Source organism: Microtus oregoni, unplaced genomic scaffold (assembly GCF_018167655.1).
Source record: "Microtus oregoni isolate MIOR12 unplaced genomic scaffold, Mior012 000035F_ref0000213, whole genome shotgun sequence".
NCBI lineage: Eukaryota > Metazoa > Chordata > Mammalia > Rodentia > Cricetidae > Microtus > Microtus oregoni.
In genome coordinates, this window is record NW_024543094.1 from 2,950,595 (window position 1) to 2,964,235 (window position 13,641).

General features: G+C 43.6%; 1 protein-coding gene across 1 annotated transcript in view; it reads right to left on the bottom strand.

Moving 5' to 3' along the window:
- Gli3 (GLI family zinc finger 3) overlaps positions 1 to 13,641 on the bottom strand; it is a 270,292-nt gene that overhangs the window by 188,996 nt on the left and 67,655 nt on the right. Inside the window, exon 3 of the mRNA XM_041630870.1 lies at positions 2,739 to 2,981. Coding sequence (XP_041486804.1) covers positions 2,739 to 2,981 — 243 coding nt within the window. The remainder of the gene's footprint in view (positions 1 to 2,738; positions 2,982 to 13,641) is intronic.

Below are 13,641 nucleotides of genomic sequence, written 5' to 3' on the forward strand. Positions count from 1 at the left end.
TTTCATATCAACTAATAATACTGCACCTTTTTCTATGTTTTTACTCATTATATAAAATATTTTCTGACATAAATTTAAAATTTTAGGACTTCTTAAAGTAAAAAAGCTTCATAATGTCTTTGCTTATGAAACAGACAAAAGCCAAAGCCAACTGGGGTTTCATGAGAAAGGCAGTCTGAGGAGAAGGCACGGGGCATAGCTCTTGCTACTCTTGTCATTCTTCCTGGTTACAGCCCATTCATTTTCTAAGCAGTCACAAAAACAAAACAACAAACAAAATACACTGCTGCCTCACAGAAATGGCATTGTGTGGAGAGTGAGCCAACCACATTGTGGTGCTGATGGAGGACCAGAAGAAACAGAGGGGGAAGTAGAAGGAAGAAGCAGAGCAGCATGGCCTCACAATTCTGAGGCACTTAGCATGTGCTGGAGTTTAGGAAAGACTCCATTTTACCGGCACAATTGCAGAAGAACCCCAAGGCACAGTCAGTCATAACATCACACATCTCTGAGAACAAGGAAATCACTCTTGGCAGCCAACACACTGACTCAAGGTCACAGGGCTAATAAGTGAACCACTAGCATCTGAACCCAAATCTGCAGTTTCCAAGACTTCCAGCACATAACTATGTAATGTTCCCAAGTCAGGAAAACCATTGGTGAGGACCTCAGAATTCCTTTGCCATGTGGCTATAGACGGTGGATGTAATCAGAGTCAAGAGCATTACTTCAACATTCTTTTATGTAACAGAGCAGGAAATCACAAGAAGAGTCAACTTATAGGTACTATATCCTCAAACTAGCAAAACAATAAATGAACATAAATCCTACTGTGAGCTCTCCAGGCGGTGTTAGCTAATGCTACTTTGGTGAGCCAGGAACTGGGTCACACAGACCACTGAGCCTGTACAGGAGTCCCTGCTGAAAAGAAAGCCAGCCCCTCAAACGATGGGGAGACAACTCAATGGGAAACTGTTAAAACAAAGAACAAGCTGCAAACTGGACAGAAAGTTAACGGTTCCTCTACCATCAACCAACAGAAAGAAGGGTTCATCCGCTGTCTGGACTAATTAAACATCTCACTAATTAGTGGGCATCTGGAAAACAAAACAAAACAAAACATCACTGTGATGGGAAAAGCTTGTGTTCACACAAAAAGACAAAACACTGCGAGGATCTTGTAGGCGGGTATCAACGCTTGATCTTTAAAAGAATGTGCGTGTACTGCTCACTATGAGGAGCTATAAACACAGGTGGGGAGAATATAGGAATCCCCAGTGGTGTCTGCATGAATCATATGCAAGAAACCACAAATAAAAACACGATGAAAGACACTTTAAAATGTGATCAGAGGGAAAAAAAATCCTATCAACATTATTTTTTTATCTTCATTTCTAAAAGTCAGGGGAAAAAACAAAACGAAGTAAGCCCTAAGAGAGGAAGGAAATATAGCTATCCAAACACTTCCGTCCTTACTTCTCCATCTACAGACACCTTTTCAGGAATGGGACCAATAAGCTTTTTTTTTTTTTTTTTAAGAGAAAGCACTTAACTTTTTCAAAAGCTAAAGGGGTGGGGGTGGGGGGCAAATCCAAACAACCATTTTTTCATGCTTCTAAAAAAAATTTTTTTAAAAAGCCCTTTCCACTTAAAAAGTATTGCTTCCCCCATTTCTTCCAACAATATACTCTGGTGGGGAAAGCGGTTGATGGGACTTAAGGTTGCTGCAAGACCCTTTGATCTGATGAGTGAGCGTTCCCCTTTGCTTCCAGCTAACTAATGAAGGAATGAAATTAGCTTTTATCCTGGGCACTTTCTTGAGCAAAATAACATGCTCTAATCAGCTGTCCTCACTAATCAGTCATCTGGCTAATGACCTTTTGCCTTAAACACTAAAATTTCTGAATGATGTGGGAAAGGGAAAACACAAACCAGTCTCCCTCTCTGGAGCTCAATGGATCATCTGGAATTGGAGCCAGGAAGGTTAAATGGCAACTATATCCTGGCAAGGCGATAAATCTGTAATCAGGAGCTTCCAGCTTTGCCACCTAAACATGACTTTCATTACTCTGGAGCCAAATTATATTCCTAAACCAGAAACAGGCCTGAAGGAAACTCAGCCCGTATGTATTTACCATACAGTCTGCCTTTGCAAAGAACTAGCCTATACTTATGATCAGAGTCCTGTTCAATTTCTTTGATTCTGTTAGGACTAGAAAGGTAACTTCCGGTGTCTTGGGCAGGCTTGTAAAGAGAGTAGGGCTCACTGTAGACTTCCATAGTAACAAATTTAGCACTGAATTGTTAAAATTAGTTTGTTTTAACAAATCATTAAGCATAGGAATAGCAAAAACATGAAACATGAGAAAGAACTGCCATCAAAGGCTTTTAATACAGCTGCTTTAATAGGATCCCATTAACCCTGCACAGACAGAGTATATCTGGTTCAAACCCTAGCAAATCTCTATGTGGATTCTTGACAAAACCATCTTCCTGAACCCCCACACACTGAAAAACCTAAAAGTACTTAGACTATAAGGAAATGTCACTCTCTGAGAAGAATGGATAAGAAACAGAAGTAGGAAAAACGTAAAATTAAACATTTTTATAAATGGAAGGGTCAGTAAGTCATACAGCACATGCATGCCGGCATACACACCACACCCACCACACACCCCACACACAGACCCCCACCCAGGTCTCTCCAGAACAAGTGCTAATTGTCCAGAAGCACTTACGGTAGTGAGGCTCCATGTAACCATTCCGGGGATCCATGGCAAACACAGTGCCGCGATAAGGGAGTGAGGGCTCTGCCAGATGTGGCAGGGATCCATGGATCTCCTTCTTGATCAATGAGGCCCTCTCGTCACTAGACGTTGAGGGCTCCTCACTGATTTTGCTGAGTCCCTGCACATTCTGAGGCTGCATCGTGATTGCATTTCTTCTCTCTCGGTGATAGATCTGTCCAGGACTTTCATCCTCTATAGAGAGAAGGAAAATGAAAGACTTTAGAATCTACTTTAAGGCGCAATAAAAAAAAAAGTCATCAATATAGTTCTCCCTGCCTCTCTGTTCGAAAGAAGCCTCTTTGTCCTTTACGGCTACTTTGTAAACGACACACCTGTGGTAGGATATTTGCAGAGCAAAGTTGTCTATGAATGATGGCCCATGTTACACAAGGATCAATAAAGCGGGAAGGAAGCCTGAGGTGCAAAGTAGCTTGAGGAAGACAATGCAATGGAGAATCTCCTCCCAACACCTCGATACCCTGCAGGCTCACAAGAGAGACAAAGTTTTGCCAACCTCTTGTCATGGATGTCCAGCTTCGCTCTGCCTGCCTAAGCAAACAAGACCTTCGGGATACTGAGAGGTCCAGCTGCCCACAGCTCAAGAAAGGTGGCTCAAGAAAGGCTGGGCCTTCGTTTCTCGGAAGGTGAGCCATTGGAAAGCCATCCAAGAAACATCGAGGGTTTCATCTGTTCCAACACAGATTTGTAACCCAAGAAGAGATTTAACAAGGTCAGAAAGGAAACTGAAAGCCCCCTAGAGACAGGGGCAAAGGTGTCAATCAGGAAAAGAACAGAGCTTAAGACAGTCTCCATGAGTCTGTCCACAGGTCAAAGCTGGGAGCCAAGAGGAAAACTCAGTGAGACAGAAGGTCCAGGTGCAACATGGCTGTGTAGCTAAGGAGGAAAAGTCCAAAGACGATGCTCCCAGTCATGGTCTGATGTGACTCCAACGCCCAAAATCAGAAGGATGAAATCCCACACACAGTTTATCTCCAGATCCGGAACACTTGAGCTCCCGCCGGCCTACTAGAACTTTCCATCTCTCCACCACCATTCTCTGTGACTGGATGACCTTTGCTAGACCTCGTGCATAAACTTCAACCATCTCGCTATCTGAACCCACAGCAGGTGGATTCATCTGCCTGTTAGAATCACACCCAGTAAGCTTCACACCTCAATCAAACATGCTGTTCTAGCAGAAAAAGCTCAGCAAGACACAGCTGTATGGGTACTGCTTAAACAATTAACTCAAAAACTTGCATAGTCTTTATCCTTAATAAAAAACAATTGAAACTCTAGGTATAAACAATTACATTACTGAACATCTCAGACAGACTGAACAAACCTAAATATGCAAACTTCTTTTCAAAGAAATCACAAGTAGGTGCAACTGCCTTAGTGTCCCCAGTCCAGGAACACTCCTAATTTCTAAAACGGGAGTGTGGCTCTTTGTTCTCTTTGGAGGAAAGCAGAGCTGTGCATACTAAATATTACTACAAACTGAGATGCCAACACCAACTTTAGTGTTCCTGCCTATATGTGTGGAAAGCTTGAAAACAAACACTGAATTATTTTACCCCAAATGCTTTGCAAAACATGATGAGGTATGCTGGAGTCCTTATAGTGAATCTGCTGACCACCACAAAGCAACTGTGAAATATTATTTTAGTATTGTTTTGTGCAGATCCTCACCTGAAACCTCAGAATTAAAGGGTAAAACACAGGTTTAATCTATCAAATAACAACTAAAGCCCACAAAAAAATAAATAAAATAATCCCAGATTTTCACATTGATCTTTGCAAAAGTAATTCAAATCATGCTGCTGGCAATTTCAAGACAAACTAGCAAAAGCAAGCAAGTAAGAGCCTTCGTTTTTCTTCTCCCTGTTAATACACGCAGGCATTGGTCTTCCCTGGAGATTCATTAGCAGTGAGATTTCAGACTACAGAAAAGATTTTGGGGTTATGCAAAGGCTGATGGGCATCAAAAATACTGAAAATAACAGTTTTGTAAAAATTCCTACAACCTTCAAATAGACCAAGTCATAGTTTCCACTCATTTGTTCTCTGTAAAAAAACAAACAAACTGTGTTTAAAATTTCAAGTAAAGTTAACTTGGAGCAGTGAGGGGCACATTCTGTAAAATAAGGGGAAAAAAAAGAAAGAAACAAACAAAAAAAAAAACCCTTCCACAGAGGTACTATGACACATAATTAGCATTCTCTGGGGAAAAAAGTAAGTAAGCAAATTCTTACGATCTGTCCCAGGTTTAAAATGGGGGTTCAGGTTTAAAATAGGGTTTCCTCAACTTACTCTTCCCAAAAGAAATGAACTTTTTCCTGTTAAAACTGCATCCCTACAGTCAACTCTGGCTCTGTGGCGACGTGTGCATCTACAATGAGCAGGTAAAGACAACTTCACCAACAACTGGACAGTCAGCATGGCTGATCAGCTCCCCTCCACTGTCAGGCCCCTTCAGCCCACAGGGAGAAAGAAGGAAGGCAATGAAAAATGGACTGCCTCTTAGCATAGTGACTTTGCTAATGAGAAGTATCCCAACATGTGTGAGGAGCATGTATTAACAAGCTCAAATAGTTAATACAGAAAAAAAAAATGAAGGCATTCTCTTCATAAAGCTAAATGCAGGCAAGAATGTTTTTAATATAGCAACTTTCATCATGGAACCTTAACTTTTATGACACAGTTGGCGCTGTGACCTTTTTACTCAACAACCCACTGGCTCCACCCCCATGCCAGAAGACACAAACTTCACGAATTTACCTCCCGTGTTGAGCTGCTTTTGATGAGCATTCAGATGAAAACTTGACAATACACACGCTCCCAAACACAAACAGCTAAGAGACTTGAAAGTATGATGTATACAAGGAGAGCACAAGTCCCAAGCAATATTCCCGCCTGCTCTTATAAATTTAGCAACCACTTCTGCATGCCAAAAGACGAAAGCTGTCTCATCTCATTCAGCCGAGGCAAGCTGTTCAATAAAGTTTGAGAGTCAGTACAGACAAGCTACACTAGGCCAAATTATTGACAGAAACCTGCTGTCCACCAAGGCAACAAGCAGGAGCCAGCAGTAAAAATGTAAGCAAACAGCCCACGGCTCCAAGAGCATCTGCCAATGGACTTTAACAGCCAAGCACAAGCAACTGTTTGAGCTTCCCTGCTGAAAAGCTCCAAGCATGGGGGTCAAAGAGAAACATGTGATTCTCTCAAAACTTTCAAGAAAAAAAAAAAACTTATTTCAAACACTGCCGTGACAATCCCACTTTGTACCTCCTTCTTCCTGTGCTCAGGCAGACGAATCTGCATGATTCCACGCCCAAAGACAGAGCTGCCCAAAGGACACTGTATTAGAAACCGCCCCAGATTTCACAAACGCCTCCAAAAGCAACCAACATGGAGTCAGAACTTAATGACAGAAACTGAGAAAGAGCAAAAACGACCTCGCTGCAAACACTATGTAGGGCAACTATCATGAAGGTCTGGAGAAAGCACCCCAGCTCTGTGAAAGAGGACTCAGATACATCACAAACTCCTGGAACACAGGAGACAAGGTCTTTTTCACCTGGGAATGTAAGACATGTTTCACGCAAGTCTTTCTATGCAAAAACAAAACTCCACTAGGCATCTGTAGGCAGGACACCTCCATTCACGACAAAATTGGCTGCTGAGGAGTCCAAAGAACACCTGCTTGCTCTTTTCTCCATTAACACCCATTTTGCTCTGTTGTTGAAAACCCATTTTAATGCCATTACTCCTCTCTTGCCCCCAAGCTATAAAAGCCACGGTGTGTGTGTGTGTGTGGTGGGGGGGATAAAACAAACACATGATACTTACAACTCAGTCCCTGGGTTCTGGCTAGCAACTTTCTCTAAACTTTTTGGTAAGCTTCTCTAACTGAGCCGACCCTCTAGGAACATTCTCAGCATCTCTTGGCCTTTCTTGCTTCTCCCTCTGGCTCTTGCAGGCAGTGAGGCTCCCATTAGAGGAATTAAAAGTGGTTGGAGCCATGCTAAATTTAACAAGCTCATTAGTATTCTTTGCAAGTGCTTGGAAGTGAACTCTCCCTATTCAAGCCTCCCTCTCCAGCAGAAGGGTCAGGCGGGTAATCATTAAATCAAACTAATGTCACCCTATCACAATCAGCCCCAGAGAAGGAGGGTTTATTATTTCAGTTTATGCTAAATAAACGGTTTTACAAATGGTCCCCAAGCAAGGTCAACAGCAGCTTCAATTACAAGACAAACTTAACAAGAGTTGCTATAAACCAAGTACTCCATATTGACTTAGGGACAGTCTGGACTCCACATATTGCCACTGGCACGATTGTACAGGAATGTGCATTACAAAACAAAGGAAGGGGTGAGCTTTTTTTTTTTTCTTTGCCAGAATTTGCGACTGCACAGCGACTCCTCATTCACCTCTCTCCAACCAGCTAGCCGCTCAGCTCAATTCACCCCACACAAAGGCTGGAGCCCAGACCTCAATGGACCGAGTGAAACGTGTTCAAAACTAGGCTCTCTATTGTGACTGAATTTCTTAACATCTTTTCAAAAAGCGGAGAATGCCTTGAGGCTAAAGGAAGAAACAGGCTAATGGTGAATTGGGAATTCTGAGCAAATTTCAGAGCCCTTTCCTCCTAGCTTTTGAGGTTGAAAGCAAGCTCTTTCCTTTCAAGTTTCAAAGTCCTTTTTCCTCCCGCAGCGTCACAGAAGGATTTGAAAAGAAGGTAATTGTGCTCGCAGTCTCCCTGATCAGAGCTTACGTCCTATTTCTGGTATTTCGGAATACTTCTTGCAATAATAGTGCATATAGCTCAATCCCTTAACCGGCCTGCACTCCGCAATTGCTCATTAAATGAACAATTGTGGGTATAAAATGCCTTTTATGTTCAAGGTCTGGATATAAGATAAGCATTCTAGGATTCTAAATTTGGTTTACTAAGGAAACTCTCTATCATTAAATTATAAAACTGAAGTCAGAATATCAGGCTTTCCCAGAAAAAAAAAGGAGCACTCAGGTTGCAGTAAGCCAAAAAGATGGGAGGGTGGAGGGTGGAGAGAAGGCACCAAAATGTTAGGGGCAGGAAGGAAAAGACTGGGTACTCAGATTTCTGGCCAAATGGGATTTTCACCAGAAAAGAACACTGCCGTGTTCAGGGTCCGAGTCTCCGGTGCCCCTTCACTTTTGATGCTGAATGATGGATTTGTCTCTGAATGAGTTAAAACACAAGCCGTGGTTCAACAGTATGAGCGTGAGTACCGGTGATCGCTGGCCAGCAAGCACCTCTCCTCCGTCGGGGAAATAAATAATCCTCCACTGCCATCCCTCATGTTGTCTCATCTGATCACTCCAGACTCTCCATCCCATATGGACGGGAGAGAAGGTATGAGGCCCAGAGTCCAGATGGAAACCCCAGGTCCCAGGCAGTAAGTGATCAGGAATTCATCCTAGCCACTCCTCACTGAGCCCACACAGCCCTGTTAACAAGGGAGCGACTCTTAGGAAGGATTTTGGAATGATACTTGGAGGTACACTTCAACCCCAATATTTATGGGGTGAAAAACCCCAATGTTTTCATGTTGTGGGAGGAATTCACAAAACTCAGACACTCTCCATCCACATTTTGTCCCCATCAGTTAATTCCTGGGAACACTGAGAGGGAGCCAACCGACAAATTTATGTTCAGGCACTGGGGTAGTGTGCCATACCTGCACATGCGCCATCCCCAACAGGGCTGAGGGTATCCACAGGCCTCAAGGCAGTGTGCATGGCTCATCTGTTCCTGGGTAAGCAGGTGCAACCAGTGGCTTCTGTGTGTTACTCCAGGCACTGGGGGGTCCCGCCCTCCCATCCTTTCTCCTCCCTCCCAGGCAACTGCCTCCCTGTGTTTGAAAGGAGCATTATTTCATTTTTCCTGACCATGCATTTGTGGCATTATATCAGCTCCTTCATTTCATTATTTACATGTCGATGTTCTATGAATAAACCTGGTAGAACTCAAGTCCTCGCCTCCCCTTCTCAGAATCCCCCATAGGACTTGGACCAAAGAGATAGCAGAAATGAAAAAGAGAAGAGACAGGGCATATTCAAAAGTAGAGCAGGCTAAAGCCAGGTAAGGGGAGTACAGTTCCTGGAGTTTTAATGCCAGAATATTCCCTCTCCAGGCAAACTGCTGTCATGCCCTAGCCAGGGGCTCAGGAACGCCTGGAGCACTGCTTCCAAAGAGGCTGAGCAAACAATGCCTTCTCTAAGAACATTGCCAATACCCTTGAGGTCAGACATTGCCCTTGTGCTGCTACACATACATCTCCCATTGACAATGACGGATGACAGAGGGAGGGGCCCAGATGGATCAAGAGGGAGCCCTGGCTTTGTCTGCAACCTTTAAACCACGCTGGCAGGCCGGCAAACTGGAGAGGGTTACAGCGGGATTTGAAGCATTGGGGAAATTCAAGTGACAGCCTCCCCTCAAGCTGATAGGTAGCTCTCTCTTACTCCTTTCATCAACCAGGAGGTCTCAGGGTGAAAGGAGAGAAAGAAGAAAGTGTCTTCCATCACAGGCACACAGCCCCATTGTTTGAACATTTCTAATGCTCTACGCTAACCAACACTGCCCTGGACCTTCACTGTAACTATCTGCTGCAAACACAGCACGTTTGTGCTCAACTCAAAGCTAAAGTCTTAAACTCACTCCCCAACTGCTTAGTTTACAGAGCTCCAACTAACTTTGAAAGAGGCCCGTGGGATAACAAGAAGCAGACAGAAGAAGATGAGAAGTTCGGTAAGCGAAAACACGACCCTGGAATGACTGGCACCTCCACTGCAGCAGAGAGCTCTGATCGTGGGTTCAGGACAGACAGCTGTCTGTCTTTTCCAAAGATAACAGCCAGGATGAGCAGATAGCATTGTGAACTTGATGGAGGCCTCAAGCACACCCTGCGTCCTTCAGAGTATCCACAGCTCACACCTCTGAACTTTCCAGACTAAGAGTTTGGGATGACAACCCTGCCCTTGGGAGGAAGCTGCTGAAAGCTGATTGTGAGAGCACTGTGATCGAGCCGAACTTGTGGCCCATGATGCCAACAAACTTTCAAAGTCCTGGAAACAAAGTACAGGTCAAGCCCCACGAAGACCTGGGAAGGGAAAATATGCTCAAAAGTGTGCCCGTGAGGGCCCCTGGCTCCCATCAAAAGGGAGACGAGAGTTTTCTTATTCTCAAGGATGACCCTTCCTTGAAAAACACCACGAAGCTTCTAGAAGACTGCTCTCAGCTGCCCTCTGCTTACGCTGTGCATTCTGAGTGGCATCAAAAGCAGGACCATAAACTCCTGGGGGATCGGAATCGTCCCTCCTGCTTAACAGTGTGTTTGCACCTATCGGCAATGGCTCGCAGAGTGTGCAAAGTTTTCACTGAGTTGGTTTTAGTCTTCTATAAGCAAAGAAATGTAGTTTCTTCCTTCCTTTGCAAATAGAGTCGAGCATAAAGATTCCATGATGAGATCCAAAGGCAACAACATAGCAGAACAGCAAGGAGCTTGTTGGCAGGCTGGGGACCTAGTCTGCTGCTGCCCACGGCACCTGAAATTAAGCATGGTGCCTGGGCTGGGCAGGGATAAACTTAAGAGTCCAATTTTCCTTTCAGGCACGGAGTAAGCCCATGTATTTAGCAGCTCTGACAGCAAAGTCCCATTTCTGAACCATCTGACCACTTTTTAAAATTGTAGCGAGAAACACAAGTTTAACTAGTTTTATTTGGGCTGTTGTGTTTGTTTTTAAAAAGGTCTCACTAAGACAAACTTTATTTTAAATTCAGAGATGGCCCATAAGTTTATCATCTAGTCTACTGATGGCCAAAATGTAAAATCCAACTGACACATTCTGTAATTTGGGTTTTTTGTTTTTTGTTTTTTGTTTTTTTTTTTTTTTTTTTTTTTTTTTGAGACAGGGTTTCCCTGCAGCTTTGGGGCCTGTCCTGGAACTAGCTCTTGTAGATCAGGCTGACTTCAAACTCACAGAGATCTGCCTGCCTCTGCCTCCCGAGTGCTGGGATTAAAGGCATGAGCCACCATTGTCTGGCTGTAAATATTTATTTTTAACATTAAAGCTATTTAATATATTGTTTTTTATAAATTCTAGATGTTTTATTTTAAGATTTTATCTTTAAGCACATAAGTTTCTATACATGAGTGCCAGTGCTTAAGGAGGCCAAAGGAATTAGATCCCCGTAGCTGGAGTTACAGGCAGTTGTGTCTGATGAGGGTTCTGGCAAGTGAACTCAGATGCCCTGGAACAGCGGTTTTCAACCTGTGGGTTGTGACCCATTTCGGGTTCCTTATCAAATATTTACATTAGAAATCATAACAGTAGCAAAATTACAGTTATGAAGTAGCAATGAAATCATAGTATTGATGGGGATCACCACAGCCTGAGGGACTGTATTCAAGGGTCACAGCATTAAGAAGGTTGAGAATCAGTGCTCTAGAAGACAAGAAAGCAGTCTTAACTGCTAGGTCAGTTCTCTAGCCCCTAGCATATTTTCTTTGAGACATACTTTGTCAGTTGCCAACATACTACCTTCTGGTATTGCATCTGAGCCTTTTTAAAATCATAATTATAAAGCCAACCAGACTTCCTGTAAGTAATACTTTGTACAGCCAAAAGCTAAGGAAATGATCAGTTCACGTACATGGAAGTACTTCACCCCCCTCCCCCCCACTTTCCCAGTGTTTGAAGCTCTGCTGAGTTGATTTTGGTTTGTTCTCTATATAACTCTTTTCCATGACACTTCTATTAAGACAACTACAGACTAATGGCAAAGCCAAACCAGACAGTTCCTTCAGTGTCCCAACCACTGAACGCTGACTTTCATTACGGTCATGCCACCTGACTGAACAATGACATTTTCCAGTTTACAAGTATAAAGATCCTGAGTTTAAACATTAATCTGCACAAAGGAAATCTTAAAATTATATACAACAAGTTGGTTTTTTAAAAATAATGTCTCTAGGACTGGAGAGATGGCTTAGTGGTTAAGAGCCACTGGCTGATCCTCCAGAGGTCCTGAGTTCAATTCCCAGCAACCACTTGGTGGCTCACACGCATCCAAAATGGGATCTAATGCCCTCTTCTGATACCGTCTTTGGTCATCCAGGCACACATGCAAACAACCTGCCACATATACACCTGCAGGAAAAGTTCCAACTCTTCGATGACCTAATCCGAGGGATACATGGCCACGAAGTGTTAGCACTGACAGCAGAAAGGTCCTCAAAACATGCAGACTAACTACTGCAACATTCTCTGCAGGCAGCCATGCATCTGGCGCTAGCTTGTGTTCTATTTGCCAAAGTATGTTTTCAGCACACCAACACTGAGTGAGCTAACATTCACAGCAGTTCAAGAACCTGCGACCTTATATAAAGAAGGCCTTTGTGTAACATCTGGGGTGCTTATATGGCTTTTTTTTTTTTTTGCCTTTAGATTGTGTAATGAAACAGCATGAGCATATGGCGGCATTATATTTTTAATAAATTTTTACACATGCTGCTACAAAAAAGAAAAACAGGCCCTGCTGAAAAGTGAATTTGAACATGAAAATAATACCATTATTTTACTCAAGCTGGAGGCCACCAAAGTGCCCTAAGGGACAGCGAGGAGGACTTACCTATGCTGAGTCAGCTTCTGGACAAAGGCAGTACAGATCCCTGGGATAACGCCCTCCTCTAGCTAAGGCTCCTTGTGACCTCGGCTATGGGATGTTCACCTCAGAGGCAAATGCACACACCATTTGTCAATTATTTTGGATTTTTCTACACTTAACTTTACTTTTTAATCAGCATACAGATTAACGGGTTTCTTTAAAGCATTTTCACGCACCTTAGTCTCGGTTGACCCCTCTCACGCTCTGCCCCTCCCTGCTGGCAGTCTTCCGTCCCCAGTATTCCCTCTTCCACCCGCATATCACATATGTTCTATTACCCTCCTCATCCCCTCCTCAAAGCGTCTTTCTTCTACTATCCTGGGCTCCTTTTCTGGGCTCTACACACAATTCCACACACCTACACTTAGAGTAAAAGTGCATGCTGCGATCCTCAGGAGAACACAGTATTGTCTTTCTAAGCCTGGGTTACCTCACTTAATACACTGTTTTCCAGCCCCCTCCATTTTCTCACAAATTTCAATTTAAGGCTGGATGAAACGCCACTGCGTGTATGTACCACATTAAGTGATGCAGTCATCACTTAAGGAACATCTGGGCTGACTGCATTTCCTGCCTAGTGTGACAGAGAGCAACGAACATGGATGTGAAAGGATCCTGAAAGCTAGATCCTAGTGTAGCACAGACTTCAGGTAGCGGCACAAGAACTGTGAATAAGAGAAGAAAAGCCCCAGAGGCCTAACCCCTCTCTACACACACCTGAGTCAAGGGGACACAGGATGCGCCAGCCACCACCCCAGCAGCCTGCGCCCCCTAGGAAAAGTTCAGCTGGGCAGGGCAGACAAGGAACAGAGGCAGCGCCAGGCTGATCCCCCTGCAACTGAGGCTGGGCAGCAGGACACAGCCCGGATTTCCCTGTTAATTTAATTCCAGTGATCCAGAAACATCCAGAAGAAACATAAGAAAATTAAATAAATAAATAAATAAATAACAGCAAGAGCAATTGGGGAAACAAAGGGAAGATTAAATTCATCTGCTTTCCTAAAACACAAACAAATCCGTTTCACGTGTTCTTCCTATCCGTCTTTCTCAGAAGCCTGCCAACTAAAATCTATTAACCACGCACCAGTTAACGACAGCAAATATTTACTTAAAGGAGGCAGGAGGCGCCTC